At 46.2% G+C, this 18,628-nt stretch overlaps 3 protein-coding genes across 5 annotated transcripts in view; 2 read left to right on the plus strand and 1 right to left on the minus strand.

The window, feature by feature from the left end:
- LOC132450818 (serine/threonine-protein phosphatase 6 regulatory ankyrin repeat subunit A-like) overlaps nucleotides 1–12,386 on the plus strand; it is a 43,082-nt gene extending 30,696 nt beyond the window's left edge. For 2 of the 3 annotated variants that reach the window (XM_060042919.1, XM_060042920.1), the window contains exons 19-29: nucleotides 554–755; nucleotides 1,270–1,357; nucleotides 2,134–2,251; nucleotides 2,870–3,089; nucleotides 9,584–9,671; nucleotides 9,775–9,858; nucleotides 10,143–10,291; nucleotides 10,367–10,449; nucleotides 10,662–10,744; nucleotides 10,837–10,928; nucleotides 11,526–12,386. In XM_060042919.1, the coding sequence (XP_059898902.1) occupies nucleotides 554–755; nucleotides 1,270–1,357; nucleotides 2,134–2,251; nucleotides 2,870–3,089; nucleotides 9,584–9,671; nucleotides 9,775–9,858; nucleotides 10,143–10,291; nucleotides 10,367–10,449; nucleotides 10,662–10,744; nucleotides 10,837–10,928; nucleotides 11,526–11,827 (1,509 nt within the window). In that variant the 3' untranslated portion in view covers nucleotides 11,828–12,386. Of the gene's footprint in view, nucleotides 1–553; nucleotides 756–1,269; nucleotides 1,358–2,133; nucleotides 2,252–2,869; nucleotides 3,090–9,583; nucleotides 9,672–9,774; nucleotides 9,859–10,142; nucleotides 10,292–10,366; nucleotides 10,450–10,661; nucleotides 10,745–10,836; nucleotides 10,929–11,525 lie in introns of those variants that run through there. The other variant, XR_009523925.1, reaches the window with a different exon arrangement.
- Nucleotides 12,387–12,766: 380 nt separating this feature from the next.
- Nucleotides 12,767–15,711, minus strand: btd (biotinidase). The gene is made up of 6 exons (XM_060042922.1): nucleotides 15,152–15,711; nucleotides 14,595–14,744; nucleotides 14,362–14,510; nucleotides 14,065–14,242; nucleotides 13,349–13,972; nucleotides 12,767–13,195 (listed from the first exon to the last, which is right to left on the minus strand). The coding sequence occupies exons 1-6, from the start codon at nucleotides 15,416–15,418 to the stop codon at nucleotides 12,923–12,925; spliced, it is 1,641 nt and encodes a 546-aa protein (XP_059898905.1). The 5' UTR covers nucleotides 15,419–15,711; the 3' UTR covers nucleotides 12,767–12,922.
- A 64-nt stretch (nucleotides 15,712–15,775) lies between these two features.
- On the plus strand, nucleotides 15,776–16,540 carry dmac1 (distal membrane arm assembly component 1). The gene is made up of 2 exons (XM_060042923.1): nucleotides 15,776–16,242; nucleotides 16,329–16,540. Exons 1-2 carry the CDS (start codon nucleotides 16,011–16,013, stop codon nucleotides 16,400–16,402), a joined length of 306 nt encoding a protein of 101 aa, XP_059898906.1. The 5' UTR covers nucleotides 15,776–16,010; the 3' UTR covers nucleotides 16,403–16,540.
- The last annotated feature ends 2,088 nt before the right edge of the window (nucleotides 16,541–18,628 follow it).

The following is an 18,628-nucleotide window of genomic DNA, read 5'->3' on the forward strand; positions in this document are numbered from 1 at the left end:
CGCCCAAACCACACCTTAGGCTACTTCAGGGCAACCCTTTTTAGATTTGCGTCGGGCGCAAGAGTCATTTATCCGCCGATATAATAGCAACATCGCCATAGAACCGCCCAGAAAGCTACTTGCGTTTGGCGCTTCTCACTTGCGTTAAAATAGGGCCCCTGATGTCCATTTTAACTGTGTGTATGATAGTGTGTGTGCGTTTGCTAATGATAATAGAATAGAATATCTTTATTGTCATTGTAAAAAGTTAAACAAAATTAAGTGCAGTCCTTGTTCAGTGCAAAAACATCACATTGAGGTAATATGTACGTATGCATAAATAAATAAATAACAGCTCAATTAAAACTATAAAAATAGTCAACTATAGTGAAGTTAAGATTGCACTAAAAAACACACAAGACACACCCACACAAACATTCACATTCATAAATGTGCTTACACAAATGTGATAAACAACTATGCTTTGGTAGCAACATTTAGTGAGGTTATGGCTGTTGGGTAAAAACTGTATAATATAAATAGTGTGTGTGTGTTAATGTTTGTGTGTCTGTAGGCGTACCACGGCCACTGCGGGGCCCTGGAGGTGCTGCTGTCCTCCCTGCTGGAGGTGGACGTCAGGAGCCCCGAGGGACGGACCCCCCTCAGCCTGGCTTGCTCCCGGGGCCACCAGGAGTGTGTGTCCCTGCTGCTCCATCACGGGGCCACACCCATGGCCCGCGACTACTCACACAAGAGAACGGCCGTGCACGCCGCAGGTACACTTACAAACAGATTTTATTACATTTTGCTGTTGGTTAAATGCACATTTTCTATGATTTATTTAATTAGAATATTTCAATTGTGTTTTGTATTTTTATTTGCTAGTTATATTCTATTTACTTGCGTGTTTATGGCTGGAGCTGAGCAGCAGTACAAATATGATTTCCTCTGGGCTCAATAAAGACATGTGTATGTGTGTATCTGTACATTTGAGCGCCTGACCAAGCAGGGGTATATGTGCAGGTATCAGATGGACAACGTGGCTTGAAGCTGTGTTAATGACTCCGACATTGACACAGAGATACAGCTAGTACAATCCTTAATATGTTTCTAGTACTTTGGTAGAATGGAATAGGAATCATAATTTAAAACAAATCTAATGAGAAGGCTAGATGATGCAGATTGACATTTGGCTTAACGTGTGTGTGTGTGTGTGTGTGTGTGTGTGTGTGTGTGTGTGTGTGTGTGTGTGTGTGTGTGTGTGTGTGTGTGTGTGTGTGTGTGTTCCAGCTCTGAACGGATATCCAGAGTGCCTGCGTCTACTCATGTCGGGCAACAACCAGCACACTTCAGTGGACGTACAGGACAGCAACGGACAGTAAGAGTGTGTGTGCGTGTGTGTGTGTGTGCGTGTGCGTGTGTGTGCAAATATGTGGCTCAAACACTATACAAACATTGAGATAACTCAAAGTCGTTGTAACAAACATGTAATGTGTAAACATGTGCGACCTGACCCCGGTTTCTCAGCGTCTTTACTAAAGCCGTAGAGCAGGCCCTGGTCCCCGTGTCGAGGAGCGTCATATCTCGCCCTATGACCTCTGCTATCTCCTAGGTCTGTCAGTGGTTTTTTTGTCTGCTTGTTTTTTTTTATGTCGACACCAAGCAACCAAAGTGTAGAGTGACGGGTTGTAACGTGAGCGGAGGGTGTGAGCCCACATGACTTGGTGCCTCAGAGTCTGATCCTCTGATTTGTTCGATTGTGTAACATTAAAACAAGCACTTTATTTTGTGTGTGTGTGTGTGTGTGTGTGTGTGTGTGTGTGTGTGTGTGTGTGTGTGTGTGTGTGTGTGTGTGTGTGTGTGTGTGTGTGTGTGTGTGTGTGTGTGTGTGTGTGTGCGCTTGCAAGACTCAAACCGCAAATATGCATGCAGATGTGCTTTGCTTTTGTTGTTTTATCTATTTTTATTGACTTTCCACCCAACTGGTCCGATAAAGCCATTACTTCCTACTAGAGATTACTCTGATCATAACAGTACTTTAAGTAGCTGTGTGTGTGTGTGTGTGTGTGTGTGTGTGTGTGTGTGTGTGTGTGTGTGTGTGTGTGTGTGTGTGTGTGTGTGTGTGTGTGTGTGTGTGTGTGTGTGTGTGTGCAGGACTCCTCTGATGCTGGCCGTGCTGAGCGGACACACAGAGTGTGTGTACTCGCTGCTCGGCCAGGGAGCCAGTGTGGCCGCCAAGGACCGTTGGGGCCGGACGGCGCTGCACCGAGGGGTGAGCGCTCACTCACTCACCCACTCACTCACTCACTCACTCACTCACTTACCCACCCACCCACCAACCGACTCACTCACCCACCCACCCACCCACCCACTGACTCACCCACCCACTGACTCACCCACCCACCCACTGACTCACCCACCGACCCACCCACCCACCCACCCACCCACTCACTCACTCACTCACTCACTCACTCACTCACTCACTCACTCACTCACTCACTCACTCACTCACTCACTCACTCACTCACAGACCAAGTTCTAGTCAAGTTTCCACGGGTACATCAGCCGGTTTTCCTGTGAATAATCAGCATCTATCATGAGGTACTCCTTGTCTTCAGTAAACCGGTGGTTCCATCGCTGAACCTGAACTCATCACGTCTTTCTCCAGCTGACACTATTAAAAGCAATACTCTGTGTTGTAGTTGATGCTCCTATTGTAGAAATGCTCAAATCTCCCCTTGTTCCAAGGTCTGTTCAAACGGTCAATCTGGTGGGGTTTAACTCCACACAATAGGTGAAGGTTCAACGGTAATCATTCTTCAGCACAGACGGCTCTGCTGTCTGAACATGTCCACTAAAGTGTGTTTGTATTTTCTTGTGACCCCCCAAGGCAGTGACAGGCCAGAAGGAGTGTGTGGAGGCCCTGCTCCAGCGGGGGGCCAGTGTGTGTGTGAGGGACGTGCGGGGCCGCACGCCGGTCCACCTGGCGGCCGCCTGCGGGCGGGTGGGCGTATTGGGGGTCCTGCTGCAGGCGGCCAGCTCCTACCATGCCCCCACCCAGCTGACCGACAACCAGGGATACACACCACTGCACTGGGCCTGCTACAACGGTACTCCCACACAGACACTCCTCTGTGGTCAGATACCCATGACAGACCGACAGACAGACGGATGCTGACGTTTCACCGAATAGTGCAATAGCATCCAGCTGCAGCCCCGGAGCCGGGGCTGTGGTGCGGCAGAGGGGCCTGTGGTGCGGCAGAGGGGCCTGTGATGCGGCAGAAGGGCATGTGGTGTGGCAGAGACTTTGCCTGATATTTTCCATTGAAAATTACAATATTGTAGCCAAACTTCCTCAGGGATACCTCTCATAGTTTCCCTGTCCCATTTCTGTTTTATATAGGTGGTACTTTATCCTGAAGGCCCTTATATAATCTTGAGATTACTTTAAGCCTCGAGTCCGAAATGTATGCACTTTCATTAAAGAGTTTTCAAAGGCGTTTTGACTAGCTAACAGGGAACTATTTATGTGAAAACAAATGTATGTGAAATCTAAAAAGAATCACAGCTGTCCAACCCATGCAGTCTTTTTAACGTTTGAAAGTCGCTCAGTGTCACCTTATTAAAAAAAGGTGCAGTATGAGGAGAGGCCCTGTTAATTGCGTCCAATTTGCTTGGTAAAAGTCAAGGGCATGAGGGCACCATTTCAGGGTCTTCATTTCTTCCTGCATGCCACACCTAGTGATAGTGTTTAACCATGTTTTCAATGAGAGATTGATGCACTTATAATCTGTTTCCATTAAGTTTCTAATTAATCTTTTAATCTCTAGCCTTGCTTGGATTGGAATCCTTAGAGATATGTTCTATTTTTTTCCATTTTGCCCGTAATTCTGAGTTCCGTGCCGGGCGCTTCAGGTTGAAAATCTCTGAACTATTCAGAAGAGCGCTGTCGTCACTGTGGTTTATTAACCCGATAACGATGATGTCAACAGTCAACAAACATCATTTCAGAAAAGAGCAGGTTGTTACATACACATTATAGCTTCTGCGTTAGTTGGTGTCCCAAATCAAAACTGTAATGATTTGTGTCTGCGTACACTGCTCATCAGCCATGGAGGTATAGCAGGAAGATAATGCTACGATGGGGCTAGGAGCTAAGGGAAGACAAGGCAAGGCAACTTTATTTAGCACTTTTCATACACAAGGCAGACTCAAAGTGCTTCACATATAAACATTGTCATACAATAAAATAAAATAATCGATAAGTAAAAGAAACCATATGCAAAGAAATGGGTAAAATAGAAAGTTAAAAAGGCATTTTAGTATTAAAATAGAAAATAAAGGCAAAGTTAAAAAAGCTTTTTAGAAAGTGCAATGTATTTTAGATTAAGCAGAAAGCTAAAGCAAACATAAAAGTCTTCAGTCTTGTTTTAAAGGTGCTCAGAGTTGGGGCAAGTCTTAAATCCTCTGGGAGTTTATTCCAGCTATTTATTGCATAGTAACTAAATCCTGCTTTCCCAGGTTTCGTGTTTACTCTGGGGATAATAAACAGATTGGTCTCAGAGGATCTTAGTGGTCTAGAAGGCTTATGTAGTGGAAGCATATCAGTTAAATATTTTGGGCCTAAACCATGTAGGGATTTATAGGTTAGCAACATGATTTTAAAATCAATTCTCTGACCTACAGGAAGCCAATGTAACGATTTCAGAATTGGTGTAATATGTTCAAAATTTTTGGTCTTTGTTAGAGCTCTAGAAGCAGCATTCTGAACAAGCTGAAGCTTCCTCAGAGTTTGTTTTGGGAGACCTGTAAGGAGACCATTGCAGTAATCAAGCTTACTAGTGATAAAGGCATGTACAAGTTTTTGTAAGTCTTCGGTGGACATGAGCCCTCTAAGTCTTGCTACATTTTTAAGGTGATAATATGCCGATTTTGTAACTGATTTGATGTGACTGTCGAAATGCAAATCTGAATCCATGATAACCCCTAGATTTCTGGCTTTGATTGAGGTTTTCAGGGACAGAGAGTGAAGGTGTTGGGTTACTTTAAGCCTTTCCGTTTTAGAACCAAATACAATTATCTCTGTTTTCTCCTCATTTAATTGAAGGAAATTTCGGCACATCCATTCTTTCACTTGCTCAATGCACTGGCACAGCAGATCTATGGGCCGATAGTCATTTGGTGATAGCGATACATAGATTTGCGTGTCATCAGCATAGCAATGATGGTCAATATTGTTATTTTGCATGATTTGCCCTAGTGGGAGCATGTAGATGTTGAATAAAGAGGGTCCTAAGATCGAACCTTGTGGGACTCCACACGTCACGTTGGTTGATTCTGATACAAAGTCGCCAATGGAAACAAAGTAGTTCCTATTTTGTAGGTAGGACCTGAACCAATTTAAGACTGTGCCTGAAAGCCCCACCCAGTTTTCTAACCTGTCCAGAAGTAATGTAATACTTCTGGACAGTGTCGAATGCAGCACTGAGGTCAAGTAGCATTAGTATTGAGGTTTTGCCAGAGTCTGTGTTAAGACGGATGAGGTTTACAACTTTAATAAGGGCGGTCTCAGTGCTGTGCAGGGGTCGAAATCCTGATTGGAAGGTGTCATAGCAACCAGTTGATGCCAGGAAGTGATTAAGTTGCTGGAGGACAACTTTCTCAATGATTTTACTTATGAAGGTTAGATTTGATATTGGTCTGTAGTTGTTAATAATAGAGGCATCTAGGCTCTGCTTTTTTAAAAGGGGTTTAATAACTGCACTTTTCAAAGTTTTGGGGAAATTGCCTGACTGGAGAGAGTTGTTAACTATCTGCAATATGTCTACTGCTAGGCAGTTGAAAACATTCTTAAAGAGGTTGGTAGGTAAAGTATCAAGGCAACAGGTGGATGGCTTTAGTTGTGTAACAGTTTCCACAAGATTTTGAGAGTCTATAACATTAAAGCATGCTATCCTTGCCCCATTACTTTTGCCTTAACAGGGTGGTAGTCCAACATTTTTGTTTGAAGTGGAGATATTGATGGCGCGTCTGATGCCTTCAATTTTGTCAGTATAAAAAGCTGCAAACTCATTGCATTTCTGCGTGGAATGGAGATCAGGTGGAATTTGTGTTGGGGGGTTGGTCAGTCTGCCAACAGTTGCAAATAGGGTTTTTGCATTATTAGTGTTGGTTTTAATGATATTGGAGAAAAATGTTTCTCTAGCATTTTTTAAGTCTAAATTGTAGGCACGGAGGCTCTCTTTATAGATATCATGGTGAATATGAAGTTTTGATTTGCGCCATATCCATTCAACCTTCCTGCATTCTTTTTTCTGTGCTGTTACAGAAGCAACTTTTCTCCAGGGTGCCTTTTGCTTTCCAGAAATCGTTGTAACCTTATAAGGTGCAATGACATCTATGACTTTCAAAATGTTCAAATTAATGTTTTCTACAAGATCATCAGCAGAACATGGGTTGAGAGGTGGTAGCAAGGAGATGGCCTTTTTAAAAAGTACATTAGAATCTTAATTTATATACCGTTTTTGACAGTATTTGATTTTGTCTGGGAGTATGTCGGGAATAAAAGATATGTTAAAGAAAACACAAAAGTGGTCAGACAAGGAAAGATCAGTCACAGAGAGATCAGAAACATTGAGGCCCTTTGTGATAACCAGGGGCCGTATTCACAAAGCATTTTATCTTACCGCTAGGAGTGCTCCTAACTCGCGCTAAAACATTTTACGCAGGAGTTTTTTCTTAAAAGTTATTCACAAAGCCGCTGAGACCCTACTCTTACTAAGGATGAATCACTAAGAATGAACTAAGAGTGACGCGCCGTTGCTATGGATTACGTCAATTCTCCTGCACGAGTTTAGAAGCGGTCAGTTCGGTGATTGGTTGTTCAGACGAGCCCACTAAAACAAGGAAGGAAATAGCCTAGGCGAAATGAATTCCTATTAAGTAGTTATAGTGCAGTTAGCAGAATACACGCATGATGACAATTTTGTGCAGACCACGATAATGACGTTGTAGCCTGCACGTTCAAGAGAGAGAGAAAGCAAACAATAAAAATACGTAAAAGAAAATAAATGTTACGAACTACCCAAGTGTTGACTGATTTGTGCCAAGGTGTTTACCTAAAATGTGTTTTCAAAGTGATCCCTAAATGCCAGTCCACTCGGTTCCACACGGCCAAATTCATTGGTTGTGTAGAATGGCACATACAGTGATTACTGTGCTTGCCCTCTCTGGGGTGAGGCGTATTTCGCCGTGGAGGACATGAAACCGACGTTTCATCTGCCCAATTCCTCTCTCCACAACATTTCGTGTATGTTTGTGTGCTCTAGCATATATGGAGGAAATCAGCAAACAATAATAAATATGGATTCAACAAATAAAAGGCGTCAAATAGCCAATACGATGTGTTCTACGCATAGGACTAAGCGTAATCTGCGTAATCACTTACATGTTATACTTTAACTGTGCTCCCGGTTGTGGATTGAGGTAGGGTGTCTAGAGCCACGTCTTGCATGGATTGTCACCCAGCAAGTAACCCAACTGGAACGTCTCAAAAAGCTGCCTCAGACCGCTCACCATTAAAATGCGCAAATCATGGGTAGCTGAAGATCCAGGCCACTTTGCAACAACATCCAGTAGGCTATGTTAAAATATGCATCAAAAACAACCTGCGTGTTGATGGAATGCACTTTCTTCCTATTGACGAACACGTCCTCGTCTTTTGATGGCGCAATTATTTTTATGTGCGTCCCGTCAATAGCACCGACCACACCGGGCATACCTGCAATTGCCATGAAGTTGGCTTTGATCCTGTGTAATTGTTGAATGTCCAAAGGAAAGTTTATGGCACGGCTGACTGATGGTTGCGATATTTTTTAATCGTCGGCATTGCAAAGTTGCATTTCCCCTGTTGCTAAATAACGTAGTGTGGCCAAACATTTTATTTCGTGACTAATCGGATTATTCCTGTTAGTCGGGATGTTATTGCATCGCGCACTAACTCCACAACAAGTTTAATACCCTAACATTTCGTCTCGCAGGCATTTTACGATTCTTTGTGAATGGGTCTGAGTTAGGAATCCTCTTGAGGACTTTTAAGCTCTCCTAGACTTAGGTGCTACTTTTAGGCCTAAAATACTTTGTGAATTGCTCTTAGTGAAAAAAGTTAGGAGTCCTAAATTTAAGAGTGACACGCCGATTATTTTTAGGAGTTACTCCTAAATTCTCCAGTTAGGACCTACTTTTAGCCCTAAGATCCTTTGTGAATATGGCCCCAGGTCTAGAGTGTGCCCCTTACAATGAGTAGCCTCTTTCTCTTTGTTGAGACAGTTCAAATGTGTCCAAAATGGTAAAAAGTTTTTTTGCGCACTTGTCATTCAAATCATCAGTATGAAAATTGAAGTCACCAGTTATAACTAGACAGTCAAATTCTGTGGAGATGCTAGACAATAATTCTGTGAAGTCATAGAAGTGGTAATAAAATCATTAACTAAAAATGATTTGTTATTAAGAGAACTCATATTAAGTAGAGCCATCCTGATGGTGTTGTTGATAGGCTTTAAGGTTGTTTTTGGTTTGGAGGCAATAGATATGAGATTTGTGAGGTTAGCCGTGTGTCTAAGTTTCCCTTTGTTTACTCTCTTAGTGGTTACAGCATGAATGCAAAAGTTGCCCTGTTTTGACGTAGGCAACCTTGGGTTCAGCAGATTATGTGAAACTTCCTTTATACTGTGTCTACGGCTGAACCCTTTTTTGTCTCAGTAATACTCAGGACTACTATCAGTACAGGGGGGGGGCTGGGGCGCCATCCTCTTGGGTGTCATCAGCCTGTGGCCATGACCTGGCGATGCTATCATTGACACAGATGCAAGTTTGATGCCAACATATTCCAGTTTCTTAAATTCAGCTGGAAAATCGCAAAGGGAGGAGACATTGGGGCTGGAGTTGTTGTTGTGGCTATGGGAGAGATGAGGCTGGAGGTCATCGTCGATGGGGGAATGCAGAGGAGGGGGGTGGCCGTTCATCACCAAGCCAGCATCAGCGATGGGGGAAGGCACAGTGTTGATGGTGTCGGGCGGGCTGTTGTCTCTCTTCAAGGTCTGTGGGCTGTCTGCTATCTGTAAGGGGATCTAGTTGTCATAAAAAAGGTAAACAAAGCACAGGGATGGAGCAGGTTTTTGTTCCAGTGACCATTCACTTCATCTCAGTTTGTCCCAGTGCGTCCCAGCGCCATGCCAGTGTATTTCTCCTAGAGCAACAAGCTATGTGGACACGAGCCCTGATGACCGAAGGTGATCAATAATTGTCTACCTCATGTTCATTCAACAAAATATAAGGTATTTAGACAAGGAAAGACTCTCCCTATTAAGGTATTTATCATAAACTACCAAGATGGCTGCTGCTGTTGTGTCACGCATCCCATTGTTCTGATTGGTTTTAGGTCTTTCCAATTGCATCCAGCGAGAACATTTATAGAATACGTCATTAACTGTATTCTGATGGGCTCAGGCCTATGTTGAAACTCCTTCTCCAACCAAGACAAGGCTGAAGTTGTGAGCACAGTCTTTAACATCATAGGTGAAACCATCCTGCGGTCTCTCTCCAGGTTATGACGGCTGTGTGGAGCTGTTGCTGGAACACGAAGCCTTCAGGAACATTCAGGGAAACTCCTTCAGTCCACTGCACTGTGCTGTGTGAGTCTGTCTGTGCACGCACGCACACATTAACACACATACGCACGCAGATTAGTGATTATGTGGATTGGAGATTTCTGACGGTGTGTGTTGTCTGCTGCAGGATGAACGACAATGAGGGTGTGGCGGAGATGCTTCTAGACTCTCTGGGCAGCGCCATCGTCAACACCATAGACTCCAAGGGCCGGTGAGAGAGACACACACACAGACACTGACGGACACACACAGACACACACAGCAGAAACAGCGCCACAGTTCTGCCCTCTGTCAGCAGAATGTCATAATTATATGCTTCAGAGGTTGATGGCTTGTGAGTACAATCAGAATGCACACATTTAACTTGCTCCACCTAAAAAATATCAACAAACAAATAAAAAGTTGTGGAGAAATAAAGTTTGGATAACGTTGCATAAGGTGGTCTCTGCTATGAAGCGGCACAGCGGTGTTACTGACTGAGCGTTGAACCCCCAGGACCCCCCTCCATGCCGCGGCCTTCTCCGACCATGTGGAGTGTGTGTCCCTCCTGCTGGGGCACGGCGCACACGGCAACACCACGGACACACACACCCGCAGCACACCCCTGATGATGGCTGCTCACAACGGACAGACCAACACTGTGGGTAAGTGGGCACATGCACACGCACGCGCACACACACGCACCCACACACGGGTGTAACCAGTGTTCTGGGTTTCAGAGGTGCTGGTGAGCAGTGCTAAAGCCGACCTCACGCTGCAGGACAGGGACAGGAACACGGCCTTACACCTGGCATGTGGAAAGGTAAAGCACGCTCACACACTCCCATCTCACTCATTATCCCATAATGCATCGGCTAAATAATGTTGTTTCATTGGACCTCTTGTTGCCACTGTTAGACCAGCCATCAGCTCAGATTTCATTCTTTCTTTATCTGTTTGTGCAACTAAGATTTCATTTTCTTCTTCTCGTCGTCGTCCTCCCTCCCCTCCCCAACTTGGTGTCTCCCTCTCCAGGGTCACGAGACGAGCGCCTTGCTGATCCTGGAGAAAATCCACGACCGGAACCTTGTCAACTGCACCAACGCTGCTCTGCAGACGTACGTATCCAACACCACCCACCGGCTGCTGTAGGGTGTTGACTGGAGAGCCCCGAGAGACCCTCAGTCTCTCATCCCTCTCTCTCCCCCAGGCCCCTGCACGTCGCGGCCAAGAGCGGCCTGACCGTGGTGGTCCAGGAGCTGCTGGGGAAGGGGGCGAGTATCCAGGCCGTGGATGAGAACGGTAAGCCCTGGGGGTCACTGGTCCTCTGTCTCGCTACCAGCGTGACTCGTGGGGTAGGAGGAGGGGATCACTGCTCTCTGGACCGGAGCAGGACATTAAGTTAGCCCAGAGATACGTGGTACCGATGTCCTGCTCTTCAAGAAATGTTTTCCCTTTATATGAAGAAGTATGATATGATAACATTTATATCACACTTAAATTTCGCAGACTGTTCTCCGAAGAGCCTTACAATTGAGAATCAAGCACACGATTACAAAGTGCTGCACAGCTAACTTGCGTGCAGAGCACCTATAGGCATCCGAAAGATACGTTTTGTTGTCCAATTATATATTACTGCATAATAGTAAAAGTAGATATTTGAGCTTTATTGATCTCTGCCATGGGGCGCCCCGTTGGCGCACCGGGTTGCAGCGCGTACCATCTAGGCACAGTCCTCAACGCAGCAACCCGGTTTGAATCCTGCATGTCCTCCCCTCTATCGCCCATACCTGCCACTCAATCCCTCTCTATACTAAAGCATTAAAAATATATATAAGATATCTGCCATAACAAATCCTCCCCCCCACACATACACACACACGCGCGTGTGAGTTGTAGGTTACACCCCGGCGCTGGCGTGCGCCCCCAACCGGGACGTGGCCGACTGCCTGGCGCTCATCCTCAGCTCCATGATGCCCTCCTCCCCCATGGTCACCATAGCGACTCTGCCCACCACGCCCCGGGCCCGGACGGCCGTCAATCACCACCACCCCTCCTCCTCGAAGCACACCGACAAGGGCGTGGTGCATGCCCCGCCCTCTCTGCGCTCCGGCCACGGCCCCCATCGCAGGCGGGACCGCCCGCGCTCCGCGGCCTCGGCGGACGAGGAGCTCAACGACTCGGACTCAGAGACGTACTGAAGAGGCCCCGCCCACTGCTCCCCTTTAACCCCAGACCAATGCCTGGTTAATGTGTCTCAGAGACGCTGCTATTGGCCGCTGCCCCTGATTGACTGACAGGCCAGCCAACCACTCAGGAGATCGGGAAAGAGGGAAAATGAAAGTATTGATGTTGAATGAAATGGAATATAAATAGTATACAGTACATTTGAATTTTAGCCTTTCCCTGTCCACTGCCCGGGGTGTGGGACGCCTCTGGACTGCAACTTTGGATTTTTTGGTCTTGGTCTGTACTGTAGTGTAATGAAGAGGTGTGTGTGGGTGTGGGCGTGGGCGTGCGTGCCTGTGTGTGTGTGTGTGTGTGTGCGTGTTTCTGTATGCATGTGTGCCTGCGTGTGTGTGTGTATGTGTGTGTGTGTGTCTGCATGTGTGTGTGTGTGCGTAAATTATCTGTGTCAGAGATAGAAAATATCCATGGACTTTCCGAAAAACATTTCCACAGAGGACAGATTTGTCCTTGTTGTAAATGTTTTTAAAGGCGTTATCAATGACGTAATAAAAAAAAGATATGTTTTGAAAAGATACAGAAGATGTTGTTTCTTGGGGAGTGGATGGTAATGGGCAAAAAGCAGACTCCACTAAAGCATGAGTTGTGTTGTTCAAGGCGCGTTCATGATCCTGGTAATGCCTCGTCAGTGACGCTTACGCGCGTTCCCGACAGCGACCGTTCATGTGCACTGCGTTCGGAATTTTAACTATTCGTCACCAACTGGGCATCTCTATCAAATCTGGCCCCAGTTGCCAAACAGAAGTAGAATCATTAGAAGGTCAGGAGGTGTCGTTCACAAGAACTCTCTGACGTAGCGAAAATGTTTTCCCAATAATTCCCAGCGATCTGAACGAGCCATCATTCACTGGAAGTGCCGCTGAAGTCATCAAAGGGTCAAAGGTCGGAGCAAAGTCTTGAGATTTGTCAAAATTTAATTATCGATTTATATATATATTTTATACATGAACCCTTTTATTCAGTCAAGAAAGACTATCCCTTAAATTAAATTAATTTCAATACAAATTGATCAATTGTGCAATCGTTTGCATTGCAAAAATGCAAACACCTCAGACCCGGTCCAGGTGATACATGCGTCCGTAGAGACAGGCGGTGACCAGGCCTGCGGCCATGTTGGAGTGCGCCATGGTAACGGTGCCGGTGGGCTTTATGTCAAAGTGTCGGGGCTGCTCCAGCTTCACGCCGCTGACCACCAGCGACGGGTAGACGTGCGGCGTCTCAAACCTCCCGCTCAACATGAAGTCCATCTTAGACTCGGCCTCCACCACTTCCTGTCCGCAGGACGTTGCCTTTTGGCCGGCACATCGGACCAGTGCACAAACCTTGAATTTGAGACAAGTAAAGACATGTTACAATTTCACTTAGTATTTTCGGAAAATAACCTGAGTGATTTACCCGGAAGCTTCAAGCAGTGAGTCAAACACCCCAACCGTTAAGACTGACCTGCCCTCTGTATTCAAGGTTTTTGGTCGTACCTGCAGGGCGTAGCGGCCATTGACGGTGTGCGTGCCAGCGAACGCCCCGAGCGCATAGAGCTCGCCGCCCCCTGGCTGTGACCTCCGGTACTGCAGGTGGCAGCAGAGGGTGCCCTGGCAGACCCTCAGCTGTCCCTGCACCGCCGGGACCCGGGCGAACGTGAAGAGGTCATACATCATGGAGGAATGAAAGATGGGGGAGGAGGAGGTAACGGGGCGAGGAGAGGGAGATGGGGTTGAAGCCATGGAATCCAAACAGTTGTTCTCCTCCTGCTTGCAGTGTCTGGACTCCACCACGGACCAAGAGGACTCATCTCCACCGACGTCCTCCACCTCTCCCCCAGCAGCCTCCTCCTCCGCTCCCGACCACAGGGGATCCAACACAGGCACCCGGGCCACCAGGAGCCGGCCTTCCTCGGGCTGGCCCTGGAACGAGTGGTGGTGGGCGAGGGCGGAGGCCGGGGTGAAGATGCCGCTTCCTGTCATGCCCAGCACATCACTGCGGACGTTGGCCGCCAGCACCGTGACGCCGGCGCCCAGGCTGAAGGCTCGCTGGAACTGGGCGGCGGCGAGCAGGGGCAGCTGGTTCATCCAGGCGGTGGGGTAGACCAGCTGGCGCACGCCCTGGGAGGGGAGGGAGGGTTGATGGGGAGGAGATGAGGGAGATTTGGAGTTGGTTCGAAGGACATACATGCTTGTCGTGTGTCTTCCTTTACCCTCTCCACCAGCCCCACCGCGGGCTCGCGGAACATCAGATCGAAGCAAGTGAGGACGCCGAACCGCCCGGCGAAGGGCGTGTCGAAGGTGATCAATTCTGGGCTCGGGGGCACGTCAAAGGCCTTTTCAAAATAAAGGTTCTGCTTGTGGTAGCGTGCCACCAGCTGGCCGTCAGAACTGTTGTCATACGAGCAAATAAAGAAATCAACAGAATAAAATAAAAGTCTGACTGTTAACACGCAATTTCCCCGTATCAGCGAATCCAACGACAGGAGGAGTTGAACCAACAACAGCACCTGAAAACTACGTCTGTGTTGAACTGCCAGCGGCCATCGGGGGGGCAGGTGGGGGGGTCCGTGCTTGCGGGGCAGGGCTGCAGGCTGGCCATGTTGGCCACCAGGTAGAGGCTGTAGCAACGGGCCATACAGCTCAACCGCTGGAGCACCTGAAACACAGAGCCATTCTTTACGATTTGATCCGAAGTAAGATCCAAAGGTTAATTTTTAAATGAAGATAACGTGATTGGTACGTCAGTGTTGTTGTATCTTCCCGGCTGGGTACAGGGGTTCCAGCTCTCAAGTCGGGGGTCAGGGACGGTCTCTAGGTAGCTGGATATGGAGGAGCGGCTGAAGTTGAAACCATGAATGCCGTCCTCTGGAAACACCAGGATCTGGACACCCTGAAGAAATTGAAAAATACATTGTTCGTATTCTGCTACGTTCAGTAAGTTTTATGTACATTAGCTGGGGGTATGGTTTAATGTTTTGGTAGCAGGGGTTGTCCCTTCTATTTTAAAACCAAGTCATATCTGTTTGTAAGATTGTATGTATTTATTGTGTTATAACCAGCTTTTTGCCTGTTATTTTTGTCTTGATGTGTTCTCACTTTCATTGGAAATTTTCTTATTTTTGTGTTTGTTTTATGTGTGGAACCCAGGAAGACTGGAAGAAGTTCTAGTGTTCATGAATAAAAAAAGAAAAAAAAAAATCCCCAAATATTCGTCAAGAAAATTGTACATTTACGGACACTTTATTTCCAAGAGAAACAATCATTACTTCGGTTAGGGTTTGTAAACAATGTCTTTACTTGTTGAGATGCCCGCCTGGCCTGCTCCTCGAAGACGTCCAGGTTGGTCCTCATGTGTCTTAGCGCAGCGGCCCGCGTCCGGGCCAGGTGCGGCTCAGGGGTCAACACAACCCGGTGTTCATACACCGCCGCTATGTATGAAGATCTACCCAGTCTCTCTACTTCATCGGGATTCAGACCAAACGACGACGGAAAGACACAAATCAGAAAACAAAGAGTTATCGAGAAACCTCTGATATCCATAGTTAACGCTGTAAGAGTCTCCATATGTAACTGTCCAACTGGTTACTCGTCCGCAATTGGAGGGATTGTGAGTGGGACATAATTTGACGAGTTGTGCAGAGTAGACCAGCCGATAGTGCACTTTAGAACGTAATTAACGAAACGCCCCCTTTACAGTGAGCTATCAGAGCACCACCGACGTAACCAGGGTATCATTTCACAATATAGTTTATTCGTTTCTTGTTGTCTTGCTGAGATCCGAGACACACAAAGTCTGCAATTGAAACGTTACATTTCAAGTAAAATACATTTCCCTCCCAATAATGGAGCCCAATGTGATGCATACGGAAGTGCATCTTAACCAAAGCATAATACATGGAATCTTATTTTGAAAGAGGCAGACTGGAAGTTTAAAAAACATAACCCGGAACTGTTGTCTGAAAGGTGATCTGTAAACAATCCTCACACCCATGCCCTACAGAACACGATTTCATTATTTTGTAACTAATATCTCGACTTCATTATCGGTGGCTGCACATATCTGCCGCGGAACACTTCGGACATCATATACGTCATCGTCTGAGTGCAGAAGCATCACCACAGTCAGGAGGAATAGAGCCGAGTCCAGAACAGGAAAATGTCAACAGTAGCTGAACCAGCGCCGACAGCGGGATCCGCAGCGGTCTCTAGTCCCGGGGAGAGGGATCCCAGCCCCAGGGAACGGTTCCAGAGCTGCTGGAGCTGCCGGCTGCTGTCGGGCGGAGGTCTGATCGCCGGCGGGCTGTATGTGTTCCGGGCGGCGAAGAGCGTCATGCGGACAGGAGCCCCTCCGACCATCGGCCTGGCCATGCAGCTCACCTTCGCTGCTAGTAAGCTTTCCTTCGTGATTGTGCTTTATTGTGTAGATGATGAATGATATCCAGATTTTAATTCGGTACAAACGCTTGTTTTGCAGGTTTGGGAGCCTGGGGGATTGTTGTGATTGCTGACCCTGTAGGAAAAGCACAGAAGTCTTCGACAGATGAATGACAATATGAAACAAAACCATAATGTATATTTGACTATCATGTAGTCGAACCCGATTTGTCCTAATGCCACCTTTTGTATAAATTCAGGAACTTTATTTATCCTTCAAATGATTGTCAAATAAAATGTCAGAAATCCAAATTAGTTCGCTGCAGTTATTTATTCGTTGTCAAGAATAATGTTAACGTTATTCAAATATTAATATATTCTTTATACTCAATATTGGTTAGGGTTAGATTTCGATTGTTTACAAATAGGGGCAACGAAAGTGAAATAGGTTATTTTAATGAACAATACCGGTGTTCATACAGCGCCAGCTGGTGGAGGCGCCTTGAATGCCCCAACGTCATTAAAGAATGGTTTCCGGTGCTTTAGAGACTACCCATATGTTAGTCAATATAGAACATTCAAAGGAATGGAAAATAAAAGGCATGGAAAGTTGTTTGATTTCTCCAGTAATCCTTCCTAAATTACTATTTAGGTGTTAGCCTGGGGATACCCATGCTGCCTTGTGCGCGATTTCATTTCACGCTGCGAGACAGCCTGGATTCCATGGATCCGATTTTCGCGTGAGATAGGGAACCAATCACAGAACGGGGAGGGACGGCAAGACGATGACGACGTCTATGCAACACACCGAAGCTTGTAGTTTACGGATCCCAAATGGCAGCAGACGCGTTACCTTTCGATGCAGCCTATAGAGTGGCGAAGTCACGCCCCTTCCGGTAGGGCTCATGGGACCTATGAGATCGAAAAATATGAATGGTGTCAATGGAGAGAAAATAATTATTTTCTGGTCCCGGTCTTTATATGCCCTGGATTACACATATGTTGTTTGTGGATTTAAAGGATAATTTTTCATGCAAAGAGTTCGACCGTTTATTGTGCAATTGTTCAGATAAAGGCTGTAGAGAAAACACAACGAGAAAGACTACACGGCTCGTATGTGACGTCACGCTCCCTGCGACTGGCGTGGAGAAGACCGACAATCTTCCCATCGGCATAACTGAAACTCTGCACGTGCCCCGACTTATAATGGTTTTCACCTCTTTCGATGCTTTTATCCTCCTCTTGGAAAAAGCGGTGAAGTGGGGCAGAGAGATCGCCATCTCTGTGCCGAGTTCCAAGGGCGGGTGTGGTGACGCATATCATATGCGTCGAGAGCAGCGAAGAGCTGTAGTTCACAAAGCGGCCTCACATAAAACCTAAAATTATCAAACTTCTTCACGAACATTTTTAGTTTTCTTTGCATGAAAAATTATCATTTAAATCCACAAACAACATATGTGTAATCCAGGGCATATAAAGACTGGGACCAGAAAATAATTATTTTCTCTCCATTGACACCCATTCATATTTTTCGATCTCATAGGTCCCATGAGCCCTACCGGAAGGGGCGTGACTTCGCCACTCTATAGTGTTCTAAGTAGTTTAGAACGCAAGTTTATTTGGAAAAAATAGCAACTTTCGGCGTTAAACTCTTTCATTACCAAGAAGGATGTCTTTGCCCTGCTACCAAGAGGCTTTGATTGGCTATGAGCTACGTACAGACTCATATGATAGACATTCGTAGCGCCCAATAAACGGCTCCGAGGTCTGACGTTAGGTGGGGATTGAACCCCGGACGGGTGCAAATCCGACACGTAACCTCGAGACTATCTCCCTGAACACAAATCTACGGACAATATTAGATATAAATATGTTACGGTTAATACTACTTATTCATTCACTGGATCGGTGATTTTATTGCCAGGCGGCCTCCCTGTTTTTATTAATGGTTACGGTCTTCCCTTTTTGATTTATTATATGCTTGTACTCCTCGTAGACCCTTTTTGATTTATGCTTGTACTCCTCATAGACCTCCACAAGCAGCGTCTGTTCGCCTCTGGAAAAGATCCCGCTCGGTCCTTTTCGGACATTTGATCCATGATTTGACATTCACGGTTCTGGGCTGGTTACATATCTCGTGAGCGTGCGAAATCCACGATAACGTAAACCTGGCTTGAACTAGCCTGAGCAAGGAGCGGCTGAACTACGTTGATGGAATGGGTTTAGCCTCAAGTGGAAGTTGGCTAGTTCTAAGCGCCGCTTTCGTTAGCGACTTTGATGGAATACCCCTCAAAACTGTAATACAGAATAGTTGATGCTTGCATATCACCAAGCAATACACAAAGTCTGTTCTTGATGTACATACAGCCCTTACAGAGTACATATGAAACACTCAATTGG

This window comes from Gadus macrocephalus, chromosome 22 (genome assembly GCF_031168955.1).
Source record: "Gadus macrocephalus chromosome 22, ASM3116895v1".
NCBI lineage: Eukaryota > Metazoa > Chordata > Actinopteri > Gadiformes > Gadidae > Gadus > Gadus macrocephalus.